Here is a 21,204-nt window from a genome sequence, read left to right on the forward strand (position 1 = left end):
TGACGTTGGCGCCGCCTACCCATGAGGGATGACTGGAATGTTGCTCACGCTTATGTTTTGGCCAGGTTTATCTCGAACTCAGCCGAAAATCACAGGAAATGAGCATTTGTAAGCAGATGAAGTATCAGGTATAAATTTTCGTGTGATTTTTGGCCGAGTTCAGAAGACACCTCACCAAAACATAAGGCATGAACAACCTTCCAGTCACCCCTCATGGGTACGCGGCGCTAACGTCAGTAAAGTGGAGGTGCCCAACGTCCACTGTGAGGTGACCGAATGTTGCTCACGCTTATGTTTTAGCGATGTGTCCGTCGAATTCGGCCGAAAATCACACGAAACGAGCGTTTGTGAAGCAATTAAGTACCAGGTATGAATTTTGAGAATGCTAGGGAACGGTTGACGGTTACATGATAGATGAACTTGCTACTTTTCACGGTAAAATCGAACGTCGAAGATGACATGGTGACACAATCCCTATACAAAATAGCCATTTCATTTCCAGACTTGGGGTATTTCTCGCTTCTGCACACTCGTCTATGGGGCGAATAGTCCAGCGCTGAATAGCTCTCCAAACGACTGTGCTATTACTATGCAAATGACCACAGCCGCATTTCTCCGTACTAGGAAGACTTAGTTATACATTTTCTCTGTTTTTTCTCCGCTATCTTTCGAATAAAGATGATAAACCCTTGCACTGCCAAGCCTAAAATAATTGCTGTGGACTCCAAGCTATGATTCACACGCTTGCCATAACCTCAGGAACAGCTGTGCGGGCCTGGCTTCTGGCAGTTTGTGTCCATGAAAACAGAGCCCAGCGCAGTTCTATAAATAGCGTTGACCCCGCGCATGACGTCATCGCGTGGGCGCGGCTTAATATTTAAATTACAGAATTAAATTTAAATAAGGAAAAGGCGCTTCTTTAAACCGGTAACTCTCGGTAGGGCCCTACCGAGAAAAATCGATAAAAATGGGCGGAGCAAAACATAACTAATATGGTATCTTTGTGAACAAAAAGTAGCAAATTAAAACAGCTGCTTGAACACCTCCAAAAATAGAACGTGCACGCCACATAATGTAAAGATTGACTGCACGGTGACTTTACGTATACTATTTTCACCCAATTTTACGGTTTACGTTCACTTTCCATACGATACATCCACTCATTTCCCCAATAGGTTTATCTTGAACATAGACTTTTTCGAAGTCTTACTGGAGCAGAGGTTCGGCGCGGCGTCGCCTCGGATTTGTACAAACCGTGATGACGTTGCCAGGCGATCGATCGACACCCCTTAGATCTCATGCGTCGTGCGAAAACGAAGCGTTTGTCATTGTATTCTGCGCGTTTTTGAATGATTCAACATAATGTATATCATGGCATGCAGTGGCAATAGCTATCCGCATCTTTGTATACGGGTAAACGATGCAGAAATCCAACGAGTAGTTTTTCTGCCACGGGATCTATTATCGGAGTTTTCCTCGGCTCAGTCAGTCATAGTGTACATCACTCTTGCAGGGAGTCTTGATTGCAGAGTCGTATTTGCCTTGATAATGAAGCACCGTTTTGTCCAAACGCCGTCCTAGAAATGCCGCATTTCAGGAAAGAACGGGAAAAAATCAAAACAGTTCTGAAAGAACAGCAAATTCGCCTACTAGATGTCCAAATTTATCGAGTGTGGTTATTTCAATGGACGACGTTGGACATTTACCACAATACTCAACGGCCGAGTCGTCTACCAAATAGAGCTTTTGTCTTACAAACAATCCTTTCCTCATTCTACCTTAGTTTAGCGAGGCAGGGCTGTGTCTCCATTATAAAACGTAGTTTTCCACAGTTCTTGGATGGTAGTTGTAGTTTCCTTTTCAAAATTTCGTTGTCTCATGAAGTTGAACTCGGCGTTGTCGCGGATGGGAGGGTACCGACGACTATTCCCCCGGCTTCGATTACAAGTTTTATGGTGACCGAAATGAAATGTGGTGTGATTTGTTGTCTTATGATTATTTCAAAAAGCTTCTGAAAAATACTTACTTTAGAAATCAAACCTGTTAATATTTAATCACCTAAAATAAAATCAGAATAAAGTGATTGCATGATCTCTCGGAGTATTCATTTCAATGTTCATCCCTCCTTATAAAATGGTGAGTTCTAGTATTTCGCTACTTTGAACGATCCCGCCAAAATCGAGTGCACTTGCACTTCTACACTCTCCACGCAGTCGCGATACTAGTTCATTACAAATGCGTGGTAGTCAGAGTCAAACTGCTAAATCACACTATGTCAACTGGCTTTATGAAGATAGCGGTCACTGATGAGCACTAGAGGTAGCCTCGGGAATTTTCTTTGCCAGGAATGAATTGGAGCTAGCTGTGATGGGGATCGAGCGCGGACATTTGAGTGCAACTTATGGGACTGATTGGTACGGTGACCTCAGCTGCCGCCGGCGACGTTTGTCAACTCGACGTCTGATCAGGATAAGTGACCCAGCAGTGACGACCGAATATGCCGAAGGCGATAGCAGGCGTCAAAAAAATCCCGGTTTTGTCAGCACATTGGATTCTGGAGGCTACTTGTTTTGTGTTACATAGGCATGCACGGCTTTAGATCGGGAAAGAAAATGTATATCACTTTTGGAAACAGCTAAGCGTAAGCGATAGTTACGCATATCGCATTGCGATGATCATTGCGCTTTCAACAGTACGTTTACTCGAGGGTAAAACTTGAAATTTGAAAAGAAGACAGAAGATATACAGACAGTGTAGACAAAGTGAGAGATCATGCCAGAATTTGTGCTGGTACTTGTCCGTGGTCTCAACCCGAACATACCAGACGTACTTTATGTCGGGCATAAATGACAGTATAGGCCTTCCTGTCTGTAAAATGTACGGCTCAGGTAGGCCAACATAAATAAAAACGGTCCTTTCAGGACCAACAATTTTCCAAAAAGAGAATTACCTAATCAAATGTGTTTGCATGTATTTATTATACACAGTGTTTGTGTGCGTTTGTATCTTTCGCTACGCTCCGAGTATTTGGTGTTTTTTCCCGCGTTGAACAATCAACGCTACGTACGTAAAAAGTAAACAACGTATCGCTCATGACTTATTTGCAATAGCGCTGATCGCAAATGACGTCACTGTTCTCTCTCATTAATATGCATAAATAAACATTTGTCCGCATTTTCCGCATAAACGACGAGAATAAAACCTGCGAGTGTTAGAATGGCTATTTAGCGTCACACTTATTCGTATGAATTGATGACTGAGACTAAAAGCTGCAACAACAGCCGCGCATACAACGACAAAATTTGTCCGAATTTCAGCATATTTGTCCGAAAGTCGCGCGCGTGCAGCTATATTTAGTAACAAACCGGAATCGCGATCAACGCTATTTGCATATCATGTCAATCATGCAGATTCAAACTGAACATCGAACGTTATACCGGCGATATTACCGGCAAGTATTTTATCCTTTTCCTGGTTCCAGACGTCATTTCAAATTTAATTTCGTCAGAAACCAAGTATATTGTGCTCCAAATACTTATACCATATCCCTCAATTTCCAAAAAAAATTAATCGGTAGATTTCTAAATTAACGGTTTTTATTGACGACGTCCAGAGCGTACCGAGTACGTTTGAATATCCCACCATTATGACCACTCTCGTAGGTTCTCGCGCTTTTATACGGGAGTTGGGGCTTTAAAACTCCGTAAGCCAGTGAGCTGTCGTGCAGTTACGTCCCATAAATCTACCTAAAAATCTAACAACAACACTCATTGGTAAGTGACTCATAAAAAATAACAATAACTTCGTTCAACAGTTTGATGAATATGATGCGGTTTTTCTCTCATACTATTTGTGTACGTAACCATAGTACGTTACCATAGTGTCCAGTTTAGGCGACGCTTTTGTGTATTTACGTACATGAACTAAAAAGCTGGGCTCAGTTAGACTCCGTAATATAATCGTAACTGAGCCTAGCTCAGTTAGACTCCGTAATATTATCGTAACTGAGCTGGGCTCAGTTAGACTCCGTAATATTATCGTAACTGAGCTGGGCTCAGTTAGACTCCGTAATATTATCGTAACTGAGCTGGGCTCAGTTAGACTCCGTAATATATATAATCGTAACTGAGCTGGGCTCAGTTAGACTCCGTAATATTATCGTAACTGAGCTGGGCTCAGTTAGACTCCGTAATATATATAATCGTAACTGAGCTGGGCTCAGTTAGACTCCGTAATATAATCGTAACTGAGCTGGGCTCAGTTAGACTCCGTAATATTATCGTAACTGAGCTGGGCTCAGTTAGACTCCGTAATATATATAATCGTAACTGAGCTGGGCTCAGTTAGACTCCGTAATATTATCGTAACTGAGCTGGGCTCAGTTAGACTCCGTAATATTATTGTAACTGAGCTGGGCTCAGTTAGACTCCGTAATATTATCGTGACTGAGCTGGGCTCAGTTAGACTCAGTAATACATGTATATATAATCGTAACTGAGCTGGGCTCAGTTAGACTCCGTAATATATATAATCGTAACTGAGCTGGGCTCAGTTAGACTCCGTAATATAATCGTAACTGAGCTGGGCTCAGTTAGACTCCGTAATATAATCGTAACTGAGCTGGGCTCAGTTAGACTCCGTAATATTATCGTAACTGAGCTGGGCTCAGTTAGACTCCGTAATATATATAATCGTAACTGAGCTGGGCTCAGTTAGACTCCGTCATATTATCGTAACTGAGCTGGGCTCAGTTAGACTCCGTAATATTATCGTAACTGAGCTGGGCTCAGTTAGACTCCGTAATATTATCGTAACTGAGCCGGGCTCAGTTAGACTCTGTAATATATATAATCGTAACTGAGCTGGGCTCAGTTAGACTCCGTAATAAAATCGTAACTGAGCTGGGCTCAGTTAGTCTCTAAAATATTATCGTAACTGAGCTGGGCTCAGTTAGATTCCGTAATATATATAATCGTAACTGAGCTGGGCTCAGTTAGACTCGGTAATATAATCGTAACTGAGCTGGGCTCAGTTAGACTCCGTAATATATATAATCTTAACTGAGCTGGGCTCAGTTAGACTCCGTAATATAATCGTAACTGAGCTGGGCTCAGTTAGACTCCGTAATATTATCGTAACTGAGCTGGGCTCAGTTAGACTCCGTAATATATATAATCGTAACTGAGCTGGGCTCAGTTAGACTCCGTAATATAATCGTAACTGAGCTGGGCTCAGTTAGACTCCGTAATATAATCGTAACTGAGCTGGGCTCAGTTAGACTCCGTAATATTATCGTAACTGAGCTGGGCTCAGTTAGACTCCGTAATATATATAATCGTAACTGAGCTGGGCTCAGTTAGACTCCGTAATATAATCGTAACTGAGCTGGGCTCAGTTAGACTCCGTAATATTATCGTAACTGAGCTGGGCTCCGTTAGACTGTAATTGACCTCGTAAATGATTTGAGAACCCAATACCATGTAACATTTCTACCACCGCCTAATGTGACCACATTGAAAGAAGGGGAACCCGATTAGTACATTTCTTGTTATCACACTCCTAGAATGATAACTGGATGTTTTATGTATACTTTCTTATTGATTTACAGCCATGGAATCAGCATTTATGGACTTTGTCCAAAAACAAGCAAAACCGTCAGTGGCTGACACGAAGGTGGAAGTTATTCGGGTTTTTGATGAGGAATCGGTATTTGTAACAAAACACTTAGACCTACTAAAAGAAAACGGCGTCGGAAACTTTTCCAGAAAAAAAGAATATGGAACTATAACACAATTCAAATGTGAGCGTTTCAGGAAACCTTCGGGACAATCTACAGGGGACCCGACAAAGAGTAGAGCAAATGCATGCGAAGCATATGTATCCTATAAATTTGTTTACTCGGCTGATAGGTGTATGAAGGCCTGTATAATTCGAACAAAGGGACACCATACAGGTCATGACCTAGGAAACGAAGAAGAAAAATTCGTCAGTAGAATCCACCCAGATCTCGTTGCATATATAGAGCTCCTCGCTATGCAAGACAAAAAATGTAATTACATCCTGAGTGAAATTCAAAAGTGGTCACAAAGCAGAGGATATTTTGACATGCATGACAGGGAATACTATCCCCTGCCTTCTGATGTCAAATACATCATCAGCACTGTTAGAAATCAACCTCACAGAGATGCAGATGATGCTGTTAGCGTTGACTCTATCATAAAATCAGACTTTCAAGGCAAAATACTATACTACCAGCCATACCACAAGCAAGAGCAACAGCCGTTGATCATAATCATGCAAACACCACTTCAGAGGGACATGATGAAGAAGTTCGGGAAAACATTGATCTTTGTTGATGCAACATACTCTGGTCAGTAACATTTACACACACACACACACACACACACACTCTCTCTCTCTCTCTCTCTCTCTCTCTCTCTCTCTCTCTCTATATATATATATATATATATACATATACATATATGTATGTATATATATGTATATATATATATATATAGAGAGAGAGAGAGAGAGAGAGAGAGAGAGAGAGAGAGAGAGAGAATGAAATGTGTCTTCGCAGGGAAGAAAAGTGCTCAATACAAAAATGTAGAGCGGTATAGTATAATACAGGTAGTTTCAAGTAAGAAACTTAGACTTCGTTACTTTCTGTGTTTCATTGCGTTTGCATGAAACACAGAGAGTAACGAAGTCTAAGTTTCTTACTTGAAACTACCTGTATTATACCATACTATGTATGTATATGTAGCCGCCTAACCGAAGGTCATCAATATTGACCGTTCGGTTACCAGAGAATGATTGCCAGTCAAAATAAAATTACTGTTCTGAATGGAAGATGTCGATCTTACTGGAGGGCTTTAAACAAGCAACTTCTGTATTTCGTAGCAGAACTTTGGTGTTTCGATGAATAAAGTCGTTTTAATTGTTACTTTTTCTTAGTTTCAAGTGGCAATGCATCTTCCGAAAACGACCTTGTAGAGCCTACGCGTATCAGGTCGTGTACAGGTGAAGCCTGTGGCCCGGTTCCCGTACGGGTATCCGTATGAAAAGAAATTTACATCCCTATGTTTCACAGTGTCTTGTTTTTTGTCTTTTGGAAGAATTATCCCTGAAGATCTTGGGTTTTAAGGATATTGCAGTTGACAGTTGGTTTTTAAGTTGTATAATTTCTTCATAGTACATTATTATTTCTAATTCCTAAAAAATGCACTCTATGAAAGTCTCAGTGCGCTGTACAACACAGTTAAAAGTGGAAAAAATGATTGTACAAAACACAAGTGAAAACTGCACCAAGAGGAGATCGTTGGTGTCTTGTCGGAACATACAGGTCAATCAAATCGATCAAGTAAAGAGCTGCAGCCCCTCTGACAATCTTAAAAATAATTAATAAAATTTTAAACTGTCTACGAGGTTCGACAGGTAACCAATGTAGATCGATAAGAACAGGAGTGATGTGGTCAAACTTACGAATACACATGTGACCAGACGGGCAGCGGCATTCTGAACGCACTGCATATGATTTAGTGGGTCACTTGTAATGCTAGAAAGAAGACTGTTGCAGTAAGCAAGCTTGGAAGTCCAAAAGCATAATTACGTTTTTTCCGTAGTGGGTTTGTCAAGGATTTTTCGAATTTTACCTATCCTTGACAGAGAGAAATTTGCATTCTTATACAACTGAATAATATGATCGGACATGGAACCGTCCCCGTTGAGAATAACATCGCAAAGTTTTCCCAGCAGCCCGTGATATTTGTGTAAATAAAACTCGAAACGCATATTCGGTATGTATGTATGTATGTATGTATGTATGTATGTATGTATGTATGTATGTGTAACCGATCACAGTGACTTGTTGAAATACTAGCCTTTTTAAAAGTTTTTCCTGCTTCCTATCCCAAGGAGAGAATTTAACATACAGTATGTTTGTACGACACTACTATTGAAATCTGGGATTTGCCTTTTGAGCAGTTCCTTTTCTCAGTGGTATACTCCAATAGTTCACTTTATAGACTGAGTTGTAATTTTGCAGTGAATAATCTCAGGAATCCAACTTACAACTGTCTGAATTTACACAGGTGTTACAGCCTATGGATTTGCTCTGTATACAATGGTTGTGAGGGATGGCCATGGACATGGATTTCCTGCTGCATTTATAATTCTAAGTGAGGATTCCGAAGTGTGCTTGACCAAAGCATTCCATATTATAAGGGAAAAAAATAGCATATGCCCAAGGTGAGTCCTATAGGTCATTGAATTGTAATACAATCCATAAAGTGGTAATTCAGCATGTGATGATCATACTGTCACCACATATTTTCAAGTGCATGTATACAAAATTACAATCACTACAATCGAAGATAAATAATTTTATGTTAAAGTATATCGTGCCTCGATTATTTTGGAATTTTGCACACAGTTCTGCGCAGTGTGTCACAGCGCACTCCCGGTATGCCAAAACAGCCCTTTCTCTCGATGTTTGTATGCATATTTCTATTGCCACCACTTATCACTTGTAAATACTAGAAAGAAACCCGTGTTACACTCGGGTATTCCTGTCAATGTTGATTTAATCACTTTTTATTTATTTAGAGAGGTCAAATTGTAAAACTAACATGAAGTTTGAAAATGAATTGGATGCACATGCTGTAGGACAACTCATTATTCAAATCGGTCAATTCTTTTCGCACAATGGAGTCATTTTTCACTGCTAGTATGCCTTTTGACCTCACCAAAACAAAATAATTCCGAATGCTGACAGGAAGTTAGAATCGGGATTGGTATGCAATGATAATTTCTCTTCTCTGTACCAAGGGAATAATGTTTCATTAATACTGTATACTACACAGAATTACATATTTTTAATAATATATTTTATTATACAAAAAACACACGTTTAGTGGTGCAATTTCTGACTTGCGGTCTAAATTTTGACCTTACCAGAAGACAATAGCAAATTAACCGTAGCTTAAATTAAGAATTTGATTTTCATTCAACGATAAGTTCTTTTCTTTACTGAGAGAATAACTGTTTCCACAAAGTAAAGAGACGCAACTTTTTGAATTGTTTTATCACGAAGACAGTGGATGCATAGGAGCAGAATATTCCCTATGTTGTGTAAGAACGCACTAAAAGTGAAAACTTTAGAGTAACTTGGCATTTGAATTGTCCTTTTTATTTTCGTTCTGTTGTATGTAATGTAGTTTATAATAAAACATTACTATTTGTTATTAACACCCATGATATTCCCATACTTTACCATCATTTTGTTACCATGGCAACCAAAATACCGGACATCCATTCAAAGCTATTAAACCATTCATTTAGACCAGCTTTGACTTCTCCTACCTTAAAAATGTACAGGGTGACCCCCCCAATGTTTTAGCCTTATTTTCGTGCGCATAGCTAATATAATTTATTCTGAAAATTTCAACAAATGTTTAAATCTGAAAATGGCAAAAATAGTTTTATACGTGACAATTTTACGAAACTTAAAGTACGTAATTCGGCATTGAAAAGGAAACAGAATGATGATATAATGCAAACGAATGTCAACTTTGGTAAAATTGAAACGTTTGTGATAGGTCCATTCCATAATCACCGGAAAACATGTCTAGATAGCCAAAATAATTATTTTTAAAGCCGTTTCCAGAGGGTATTCGGAAGTATGTACCAACCGCGTATAATGGCCAATGGAGGGCGCTATATCCCAAAAATTTGATTGATGACCCAATATCTTTATTACATAAATAACACCTGTGGGTCATATTCTATCAGTACCATAAATTTCAAAGTGATCAGAAAATATTTAATTTCGAGGTGCGTACCACATTAAAACAGTTTGTTCTGATGAGTTTCATATAGCTTCTTTAAGTTTAAAGATTCTCACATCACCCTGTCCTTTTATGGGCCGGTCAAAACTGCTTGTTATCTACGGGAAAGTTGTACTTGAATATAGAGAATTAAGGGTATAAGAATTCCCAGAAAGTTACCTGAGACGGTAAGATTGGGGGTGGGGGTGGGGGGTGCAGGGTGGGGGGGGTATTTGTATCAAAACAGTGGGAAAAAAATATTATTTAAAAAAAATCAATATTGTATATTTAATGGAAGGGTTAGGAGTTCACACACCATATGCAACTGACATTTCCAGTGGCTTTGTGTTTAGTGTTTGATTATTGCTTTGTAGTAAAAAGGTATCTTCTGTTCACACTATTAGGGCATTTATGATAGACAAAGATCTGAAGGAAGCCAATGCCATCAATGAAGCCTTCCCAGACTCCTCTATTTTACTGTGTTGGTTTCATGTTTTACAGGTATAATAATATACAGATATATTCAAAATAAATAGTCAAAAGCAGTAGTTTTTATTTTATTATTAGCATAGTTACTGTAAGAAATAAATTAACTTCAATAATTTAAGTTAATTTACTATTGAATTATTCAAAAATTAATAATTTTTCTAATGTGTTAAAGTTGATGAAGTATTAGCCTTTATAATTTTTCTCCTTTTCTACAATCTGCACAAACAGTGAGCATCCATAAATCAGGTAAACATATACTATGGCTAAATAGTGTATTTTAGTGCTATATAATTTGAAGCACTTGTAAGTTATTCACCTTTTAAAGTAGATTTTTGTCTGTGCAGATGAGGCCAAGGAAAAAAAACCCTGTAAATTCCAGTAAACCTGATCTACCCTAATTCAAACCCCCAGACCCTAAACCATTTTTTTGCAACTTGAATGAAAATCTCATGAGATTACACGAGATTGGGCAACAAATTGAAAATTAAATGTAATTTTGATACTGTGTTGAGTTAAAAATTTATAAAAAAAATGTCAACAAAATACAAAACATATTCCAACCTATCTACCCTATTTCTGAAAACATACAAGTTTTTAATCTTGGCTGATCATAAATTTATATTGAGTCTATGAGCAATTATGCTATTGTTTTAAACTACTATTTTTTTGTAAAGATACAATGAAAGTTTATCCATACTGTAACAATTGACAACTGACATTAACAAAACATCATAAGTCAAGATCTGTAACAATTTGTTGTACAATGATTACTATTTAATAGGCTGTACATAGATGGCTGCTCAAGCAAACATCTGGTTTATCTGGTGTTGGAAACAAAGAGAAGAGAAGTCAAGTCATTAGATTTATGACTGAATTGAAGAATTGTAATACAGTGAGTAATTTATAAGCATGAAATCTTTGATTTTGCATTAACTACAATAAAATTGTTCTTCTGCCACACAACAAATTGTCTTGCTAACTCTGTCTTGATTGTGCCGTGTTATCAATATCGTCAAACAGTAGTCTATAATCTTGAGCAATATTGATCAGATGCACTTTCATTTCAAAAATTATATCATGCATTAAGACTTCAAAAGTGTAAGAAGAATAATAAGTTTGTACCTTTACTCAGACATAAATTTCTGGTCATATAAAATTGCATCTTAATTGTTTCTCATTAATAGGAGAGTGAGTTCATGGCACTTGCCTGCACTGTCACTACTAGATTTGATAAGCCAGTAGTGACATATCTTGAAGACAACTGGCTACATATGCAAGTGGCAGTCATGTGGTCAAACTTTGGAAGGAGGTTTTTCCATGAAAACAGTGAAACAAATAACCTGGTAGAAAGGTATGTTTTATGATTAATTTAACCGGCATTGCATATTATTTTTTGGTCAAATATCATTTTCTTATATATACTGGGTAGGATTTCAGTAATTTGTTGATCCTGATATGGTTGGCTTAAATTATACTTTGCATAATAAGCAGTTGTAAGATTGGGTTAGAAAGAATTGTTAATTCATGCAAACAGCATATTTATCAGTTTCTTTTTCAATAAGTTTGAATAAGACAGCTAAAAAGTCACTTTCTATGTATATTATAGTTTCAAATCAATTCTTATAGTATGGTACCCACAATGAGGCTTTACCCCTAAAATGGACCTTCTTGATGTTTTTATTTTTATATTTTTTCAAGAACAAACTGATTGCAGTATTATTAAAACATCAGAATTAGAAAGTGCATGTATAATAATAGAAAATGTGGTTCATCCATAGAAAACTGACTCAATAGCTTGGGTCTTTATGTATCGACTTAGAGGATGCTTAGCAACCAGGAATTTGTTTGCGTTTTTAATTAAGGCTGAGCTCTGCAACTTTAATGTTTCACTGAATGTACTTTGAAATAGCAATACAGAGAAAAAATGATTAAAAGCCCAGTATCTGTGATTTTTAGCTAATTTTGCAGAGTTTCTTACTGTGTATCAACTCCAGATGACGTATAGCACGATGACATTAGAATGTCACATAGCTATATGTTAGTAACAACCATTGTTATTGTTGACTAATGAGTTGAAGTCAAGAATATAGCATTCAATTTCCAATGTTATGTAGGTTTTTTGGTAACATGAAACACCACTTTCTGAATGGATATGCAAATCACAGGGTTGATGACCTTCTATTGCTGTTGGATTCAAAAGTACTAGGATACTATCGGTAAGTTTCACCAAACAATTCATCATGACGTCAACTTTCAAATCTCTCATGTCACTTGCTATTTGTCTGAGAATGAAAATATATGCTTAAGTCTTCATCAGTTTATGCTCTACTAAATAGCAATATGGAAAAAAAAATATTCTTAGGAGCTGAGATCTGAAGATGAAATAGACAAGAGACAAGTTCAAGCATAATTAGCAATTAAACTACCTTGTTTTCATCACTGTCATCAAATTTCCATGGGTTTCATAAGACTTAAAGTACAATGTGATTGTACCATAAGCTCATTTCAGATGCTGTGCTCAATCAGAATTTCCCCCCAATCAAATGTTTTGATGTATACCTGATACCTGCTTGCAATAGATATTCATGACCTTGAACATGTTCACTTGAGACCATTTCCGAAGGATGATCACCTATTTTTAAATAAACGTTACTGCAAATGAATTATGAACTGCCATTGCGATACTAGCTTTTGAATGGGGGGGGGGGGGGGGGGGGGGGAACTGAAGCAGCAGCATCAGGGATCACTGATTCTCATTTTGCATGCTACTATGGCTGTGTCACATGACCTCAGGGAGTCATAATTAATATATAATACATGTTTAAAAGATTCAAAGGATTTCTTACTTAGAATCAAAATAAATAAAAAAGTCTTAGGTAAATTCTCCCAAAAAAATGTAATTTTTTTTCGATTCTTGTGATATTTTAGTTACACTACAGGATTGCAGGAGGCTGGTAGGCTGAGAAATCCAAGAAATGATAATCACAGCAAGAAATTGGCTGAAGAGTTGTTGACACAAAGTTGGAGTGAAAAAGTGAAGTGGGACAGCAGCTTTAAATGCCAAATACCATCTGCTAGTAATGATAGCATGAGCTATGAAGTGAATATTGTTGAATGCACATGTACATGTCCTGTCTCATCTAGTGCAGGTAAAAATTATTCACATTCAGGTATCATACTTAAAACTTTATCCTTTTGCTTTCTCTATAGAGAACAAATATCATGGAGAAAAATGGATTTGGACAAACCATGGCAGTTAAAGGATAATTGAAAGATAATTTTTCAAACTATTGCTCCACAAAATGATTCAGTAGTTACTTCTCCTAATTTTGATATGATGATATGTTGTGTGCATTCACCTACTTTTTTCAATGCACAATAAACACTGACAAAGGCTAAGCTCTGAACACTATGATGAAATAAGCTTGTATTCTGTAATCAGGGAATAGATGATTTTATGGCTGTACATTAGATTGAGGAATTGACAACCTAAATCTCAAATGTTTTAGCTATATGTTCTCCAAGCCAATTTTTACATTTGTGAAAGATATGATACCAGTTCAACTTTAAAATAATTTTTTTTTCTTATTATAACAGGAATGTGTAAACATCTGCATTTAGCACTGCAATTGGCTGAAGCACAGGGTAAACCAGCCTCATCTCAGAGAAAAGAAAAGGCATTAGAACTCTTCAATAATGGGGAATATTACTTGCAGGGTAACTCAATTATTACCTGCAGTGAGCAAAATGCTTCGAAGTTTAATCTATCCAGTAAGGCATGTACTTGCATTGCTGCAAGTCATGGCATAGCATGTGTATGCCAGCTACTTGCTGATCTGGTGACCAATGAAAAACAAGAGCAAGTTACTGATAATGAGTTTCAAAATGTTGTAGAAAGCAAAATAGCTGCTGATCCCCCAAAGTTATCAACATTACAAATGATTGAGGACATTTACACCTGGTCCAAAACTTGGGAGTTTGTTGATACTTGTCAACTGCATCAACAAGTAGCAAAAGTGCACCTTATGGCATTTTCCAAATTTGCCAAGAAAAGTGGTGGGAGGAGAATTCATGTACTTCATGAATATAGAAAAAAAATTGAAAAGGCCAAGAAAATGATAAGGGACCATGATTATGCCCAGCCAAAAAGACTAAAGAGGCTAGTGAGGACTAAATCTTGTCCAAGTCAGAGTTTTCCAAAGAAAAGGGGATCAATGCAAATGAAAAAACGAGGTAAACGTGCACGTAACATGGAAACTATTTATTCTTCAAAGAATAAATGTGAATAAATGACAATGTAGATAAAATTTTAAGGCTATCGAAGGAGCTATTTCTAAACTATAACTGTTTAATATCTTGTTTTCAGAGTTTGACATCTTTTTGTTGCAGTAGATGGCAAAATGCAGTGCAGTGGGAAAACCGGATATTTGGTCGCCATGGCTATAGATTCAAAGTTAGAATTTTGAGGCAAACGTATCTACTGAACGGAAAGTCATAGAACCACAGAATTTTTTCTAAAGCATTCAGATGTATATGCATTACCATATGAACCTAAATCTATGACTGAATATGATGTCAATATAATTTGAATTTTGGACATCTCAGGGAGTGAGAAAAATTAATAAATTTCACAAATTTCCATCTTGTTTCTACTGTGACATGTTTGGATAACCTTGTATCTTGAGGTTGATTTTGTATTTAATTTCACACATGTTGGCTGATTTTGATTGCATTTCAAATATTTTTTTAAAAGTAATGAATGCCACAAAAAGCACATGCAGTACAAAACATAATTGTTAAGAATATTGGATTGAAATGTTTAGAAGATAAAGGTGATACTCATACTTCATGCAAAGTTTACGACCTCAAAAAGGGGTATTGAACTAGTTTAATTTATCAGTTAGAATTCTAAACACAAAAGACTGATTATAATTGCTACGTGAAAAATAAACTGTTTATTATTGAAACAAGATTTATTTTATAGATCAGCATCATCATGCAATTCATGTGAGATTCTTCACCTGTTATGTGTATGGATACCATAACGTCTAACGCGGTCTGCTTTCTCATTTTATGGCTATACCTGAATGAAAATCTCCATATGCATTGCAGTGATATCCAAAAAAAAAAATATCAAACTAAAATAGTCAACGGAAATATCTTCCAGATTACTCATTGATCTGGTCTCAAGCTCACAATTTCCACTGTCATATTTCTACGTCTGAAAAAGCCGCTTCAGTAAGCAAGCAAGTGGTGACTATTTCGAACATGATGTCATAAGTCAGCAAAGTTTTGAGGCAACCAAAAATAGCTAATTGTCTGTTTTGAATATGTAATGAGACTAAGTAAAAAATGACCAGAGGTCAATGAAGAAAAATGCGATTTTTCTCAATTTTTGTTCATTTTTTTGAAGAATGATATAGCTGTTCTGAAAGTATACATGTCTAGGGTGACAATTAGGGGAAAAATAGAAGTTGATTTTTTTAGTATTTTGAATAACATTAGCCCTGATGGTGCCCTTAAAGAAGATTCCGATGAACAATTTATTTTTACTTTCTGGCCTAACTTTAGTCCAAAATATTGGAAATACTTTCTTCAGTTTTGTTCCAAAAATGAAAAAAGATTCAAAGAAATACAGAAACAGTGCAGAAATCACTTGGAAAGCAGATATTGCCTGTCATGAAATTTTTACACTAGTGAAACATATTGTAACATTTTGACATTACATTGTCATTTTTGTTTCATTTGAGAAGAAATCTTCTGCTTACATAAAAACTTCAATCATGTCACATACATGTACTTGCTAAATTAAAGCCACAGTAGCAGTGTTTTCACTTATTTTTGTTAAACTTTGTGACCTATTCATATGAGTAGCCATACTGAATCATGGAAAATCGCCTACTAATTCCCCATTTTCGAGACAGGAATTTTCCCTGGTTTACCGCTAGAGGGCGTATTAAGTTACCCAGATGTGGTGGGGTTAAATGAACCATCGCACCATTAGTCTCCGTTACCCAGACTCCTCTCGGGTGCTTCTCTGCGGTAGCAAAGCTGAAATATCCCTGGAGATTCAGGTTAATCTAGACTTATGGTGCGATGGTACATTTAACCCCACCACATCCGGGTAATACGCCCTCTAGCGGTACACCAGTGAGAATTCCTATCTCGAAAATCAGGAATTGAAAGAGTTTAACTTCCAAGGGATCAATGCATCTGTCTTCACTGTGTCCCAGGGGCGGTAAGGACAGAACCTGCAAAAGCATGGAAAAGTAGATGCATGGAGTTAAGGATGATTTTCTGTATTTCGAAATACTGTGTAAGGCACCTATATGATTTTGTCTGTTTTTTCAGTATTTTTGTTCTGTGTATGAACACTCCAGATTCTGCTATACTCCCTACAGCATGATAAAGTGCACACTCTTGAGAATTTCAATGTATCCGCAACTATCACTGTTACCGTTGCCAAAAGAATTCAAGTTGAGACTAGAATTTAATTATCAATAATGATGGATTGCTCACTTAACGTACGCATAACATCAGTGTGAAGAAGCACAATACCTGGCACTTTATCATGCTCTAGGAAGTCATCACACAAGAAACTGCAGTTGCTACTAAGGAAAAAAAAAACTAAGCTGAAAATATAACCCAAAGTTACAGATAGTATCGAGGTTTTACTAGGGATTCTGTTTACACTAGTCTGCATGATCACATGTGTAAGTATTGATGATTGAGAACAACTGAAAGCAGTCAGTCGAGATCTAGATCAAACTTCTCTCAAATTAACTCAAAATGTCATGTAGCCTGTAAATTTCATGAAACTGCTCCATAACCATGCTTGGAATTTCAGCAGTAAAATATCAAATAAAAATGGAATCAGCATGCATCTTTGTCATGAAAGGCTGAAAAAAATTAGATTTTGATTTAAAAATCAGCAAAGTCACAGGTATTGTACAAATCACTTTGATTACTGGATTTGTCCAGCTTTGAAATTCAGGTCAACTGCTATGTATTAATGTCACATCTGTTGCTCTTAAGGTGAAGTACTACGAATTACGTCAAAATTAAGTTGTGGTGTCATTTTCTCGAAACTTTGCAAAAATATTCTTGGAAGTTGTGCAAGTGCAAAAATGAAATAAAAAATGGGGGTCACCACGCTTGTTTCCATGGAAACGGACGTTAAAATGGCTTCGTTAGAAATGAATAAAAATGATATAATTCACTTAAACTAAAGAAAGCAATCATAAAACGCTTAGCAAATGAGTTAATTTTAATAAATACCAAGACTTAAGATCCATATCTATTGAATGTATAGTTTTCATGATGTTTGTCAAGAAATTTTAACATAAATATCGATTACAAAATGACGATATCGAAATTATATCACTACATAATTTTCGAACTTTCTTCCTGTCGCTTTGAATGGTGTCATTTTGACCAAACTTGGCGAATAAACTCCTGACATAATACCATTTAGTTTACACTTTTAATAACAGGGTGTCACCACGCTACTTTTTACAATATCTCCAAGTGAATGGGTAATTTGCGCCATATAATGGGAGAGAAATGTTAATTTTTCGCTCATATTGAATAAAAACCAGCTTCCTAGGGGGTCAAAATATGACAAGGTTATAGGTCACATGTATTTCTAAGACACTGGATCAAAAAATTAGGTAAAAGCGCAATTTCAACAATGACAGGTGATGTGAAACACATGCGGTACAAAATAACCCATTTGCGGCAGGCTGGAGTTAAATCTGCGCAGAAACGTTCTAAAGCGTGTGCGCGTCCGAATTCGTCGCCCTTTACCTTAAAGAGACAGATTAATACAGTATAAATTATTACTATAGGTTATTACTTTACACCTAGTGTTATTAGGTTTGTTAGTTGTAAAATGATTAAGAATAACAACTGCACTTGATAAACTGCATTTTTCAACCAATATGACTTTTCTTGTATTGTTATCAAACAAACATTTCATGAAAGTTGTCAAAAAATTGTAATAAAAGTATTAAATATATTACATTTGTCTTGTATTGTTTGTCTTTTCCCTGACAGAATTCCTATTGATCAGATATCATATCAATTTTCTTTTCTGTTAATGTAAAAATGGAAAAGAAGGGAAACAAAAGCATGTAGTGAAACTTATAAGTGCAAATGAGTGTTTTTTTACTTACTATCATCCTTAAGAATTTCTTCTTCAACATGACAAATGTCATCCAGAACCGAAGTCAAAAACTTCATCATAGGAATGGCAAATCCATGAGTGGCAAGATCAAGTGAATCAGCATGGTGCTCAATAAGACCTGTCAGTTGATGTAGAGTTGTTCTGCACATTAAAAAATATATTATCAGTAAATTATTATGTTGAAAATAACATCAAATTTTATTGAAAATGAAGTTCTCACATTGAAATGTTAATACACCAATGTATGAATGATCTTAACAGCCAACAAGCATTTTAATAGCCTGTTACAATAGCACACATCCACCAATCTACTCAAGTACCCAGTTTGGCAGTTACTACAGGTGCAGCTAAAATATGTGGACATTTTGACAAAACCTGAATGCAGGGCTTATAGTAGTGGCTATACAGTAGTGGCAAATCTCATATTAATGCTGCAGTATTTCTATTAAAGTTCATGCACTGAGATGCCTTCAGGCCATGGTCATGTAAGTAAAACTGTTCATTCAAAAATAGTGAGGTGAAGTGAACCATTTTACCTCGTAGCATCAATTTCACCATGTCTCCTTGCATTATTAACAGCTGTTCTACTATGCTCCTCTGCAATTCTTCTTACTGGCATAAGTTTAACAAAGAGTTCCTTTGTATCGCCAATCATCTTGGAAATATCACCTTAAACAAAAATGGGCAATAAATTAATGCACGAGGGTATTATGATAGAAAATGACCCTTTGAAGGAACAATGTGAAAAAAATGCCTGGATTCACAAGGGAAAAAAAAATATCCACTGGAACATGTGGAAAAAATATAATGCCCCCCCCCAATATCAAATGGTCAACCCCTACGGGTATTTCCTTGGTACTGTCAACTATAGACAATATGTCATGACAAGATGGCAGACTTCAAGCTTCTATTTTTGTCCAAAACTGTGAAAGTCGGGGAAAATTGTATATTTATATATCATCTGAGCAATATCAGTTACGGAGTTCATTGTCTAAGATGATTGGTGCAAATTACCTACAAATTAATTAATTCATTCAGAAAGGAGTAAATTTGACCTAAATATGCAAATGCTATTATGCAAATGCTATTACTTCAAAGAACCTATCTCTTTTTTTGAGACCACTTAAGACATAGAAACACTAACAGACATGCATGTATCATAATTTTAGTCCCATATACAACTACTGAAAGTCCCATGACCAAAAAAGGGAAAGTAGCACTTATGATCCCACCTTCAGCAAGTTTTGTAAACACACTTTGGATGTTGCTTCGTTGGTTGCACTGAATATCATTTTCTTTAAAAACTTTTCCAGTTCATTTTTTCGATCTTTACCAAGACGAAGGATGCCCAAACCGACAGATAAGACAGACATTCGGGCTGACTACATCTTCTTTTGATTTCCTCAGCTGTAATGGTGTTCCTGGTACTTTTGGACCGAGTTGTGTTGACGTCCAACAAGGAAGGTACTTGGACTAAGTTCTGCTGAAAAGTTGAACAGGTGCGTTTGCTTCTCTCCCTGGGAACGGCATTTTCATTCTTTCTCTTTTCATTTGTTTTAGGTCTGCACACATTTTCACTACCAGTTTTATTTTCTCTTTCTTCATCATCCTTTGATGTTTTGTCTGATGTAAGAGTATATAATGCGAGATTATTTGGCCTATTACCTATAACGGTGAAGTACTGTCAAAGATCCTATGGAAAAGAATGTAACTTTTACGAATACCAAATAAAATAACTAATTCTTTTATCTCCCTAACTAAATTAAACTTTTCCTATCTCTAGACACAGAAAACTCATCAGTCTGATAATAAGGAAGGGATTTTGTTACCTACACTTTTAATGCTTTTGTTCTTTACACAGCAGTGGGAATAAAAGTTGTACATGCATATTATGACACAAGGAAACTGTACTACATGTGTGAAAATAATCTAGGGGTATACTTACTGTCATTAACAGCAGTGACTGTACAAATCTGACATTGTCCTTCAGCTAAACTGTGGCACTTGCTGTGAAATTTACGTTCACAATGCTGACAGAACATCTGTAGCACGTAACATAAAAAATAACGGTTAGTGTCAGACAATACTTTAATATGTTTCATAAAGTGTCTCACCACAACTCAATGACATTTACAAATGCTCTTACCTTTGGTGAACCATTTCCACACTTGCTGCATTGTTCCTTGCAGATATCTACCGGTATAGTACAACAGAAATATGATTAGTATATGTGATATAGTGGCATAACCTTTACCATGCATATACAGGCATGTATTCACTTTGTTGTATGCACTTTTATATCAAACTAATTAAAGGGACAACGTCTCTCTTTTTTATCTTCTTTTCATGAATTTTGTTTGATATCAGAGCTGTTCCTATTGTTTGACCATTTGAAACATACTGAGATACCAGTGAACTGTACATGGTTTCTACTCTGCTAAGAAACAAACAAGATCTAAACATTGACAGTTGTGAATGAATTTTTAATCAATGTGGTACACTGGTATCCAGTGTTAAATAATGTTTAGACTACATGGGGCTTGTTATGAGATTTCAGAGTGTGGATTTCTTTCATGTAGATAAGATAATAGCTGTAATGTACACTGCCCTGGCAATTTTATTTGTCAAAGGAAACAGATTTTGGATGGAGAAGTTCATTTTATCAAGATGTCGCACTCAAAATCACCACTTTTTATACAGCAA

General features: G+C 36.6%; 2 protein-coding genes and 1 long non-coding RNA gene across 3 annotated transcripts in view; 2 read left to right on the forward strand and 1 right to left on the reverse strand.

Moving 5' to 3' along the window:
* Window positions 1-21,204, forward strand: part of LOC139138629 (uncharacterized) — an 84,833-nt gene that overhangs the window by 26,889 nt on the left and 36,740 nt on the right. The window lies entirely within an intron of this gene.
* LOC139138627 (uncharacterized) lies at window positions 5,602-15,871 on the forward strand. The gene is made up of 8 exons (XM_070707092.1): window positions 5,602-6,370; window positions 8,094-8,250; window positions 10,232-10,328; window positions 11,098-11,208; window positions 11,501-11,667; window positions 12,431-12,532; window positions 13,245-13,465; window positions 13,914-15,871. The coding sequence occupies exons 1-8, from the start codon at window positions 5,611-5,613 to the stop codon at window positions 14,603-14,605; spliced, it is 2,307 nt and encodes a 768-aa protein (XP_070563193.1). The 5' UTR covers window positions 5,602-5,610; the 3' UTR covers window positions 14,606-15,871.
* Window positions 16,157-19,792, reverse strand: LOC139138614 (uncharacterized). Its single transcript, XM_070707053.1, has 4 exons — window positions 19,734-19,792; window positions 19,038-19,170; window positions 18,491-18,642; window positions 16,157-16,567 (listed from the first exon to the last, which is right to left on the reverse strand). Exons 2-4 carry the CDS (start codon window positions 19,154-19,156, stop codon window positions 16,536-16,538), a joined length of 303 nt encoding a protein of 100 aa, XP_070563154.1. The 5' UTR covers window positions 19,157-19,170; window positions 19,734-19,792; the 3' UTR covers window positions 16,157-16,535.

This window comes from Ptychodera flava, chromosome 8 (assembly GCF_041260155.1).
Source record: "Ptychodera flava strain L36383 chromosome 8, AS_Pfla_20210202, whole genome shotgun sequence".
Lineage (NCBI taxonomy): Eukaryota > Metazoa > Hemichordata > Enteropneusta > Ptychoderidae > Ptychodera > Ptychodera flava.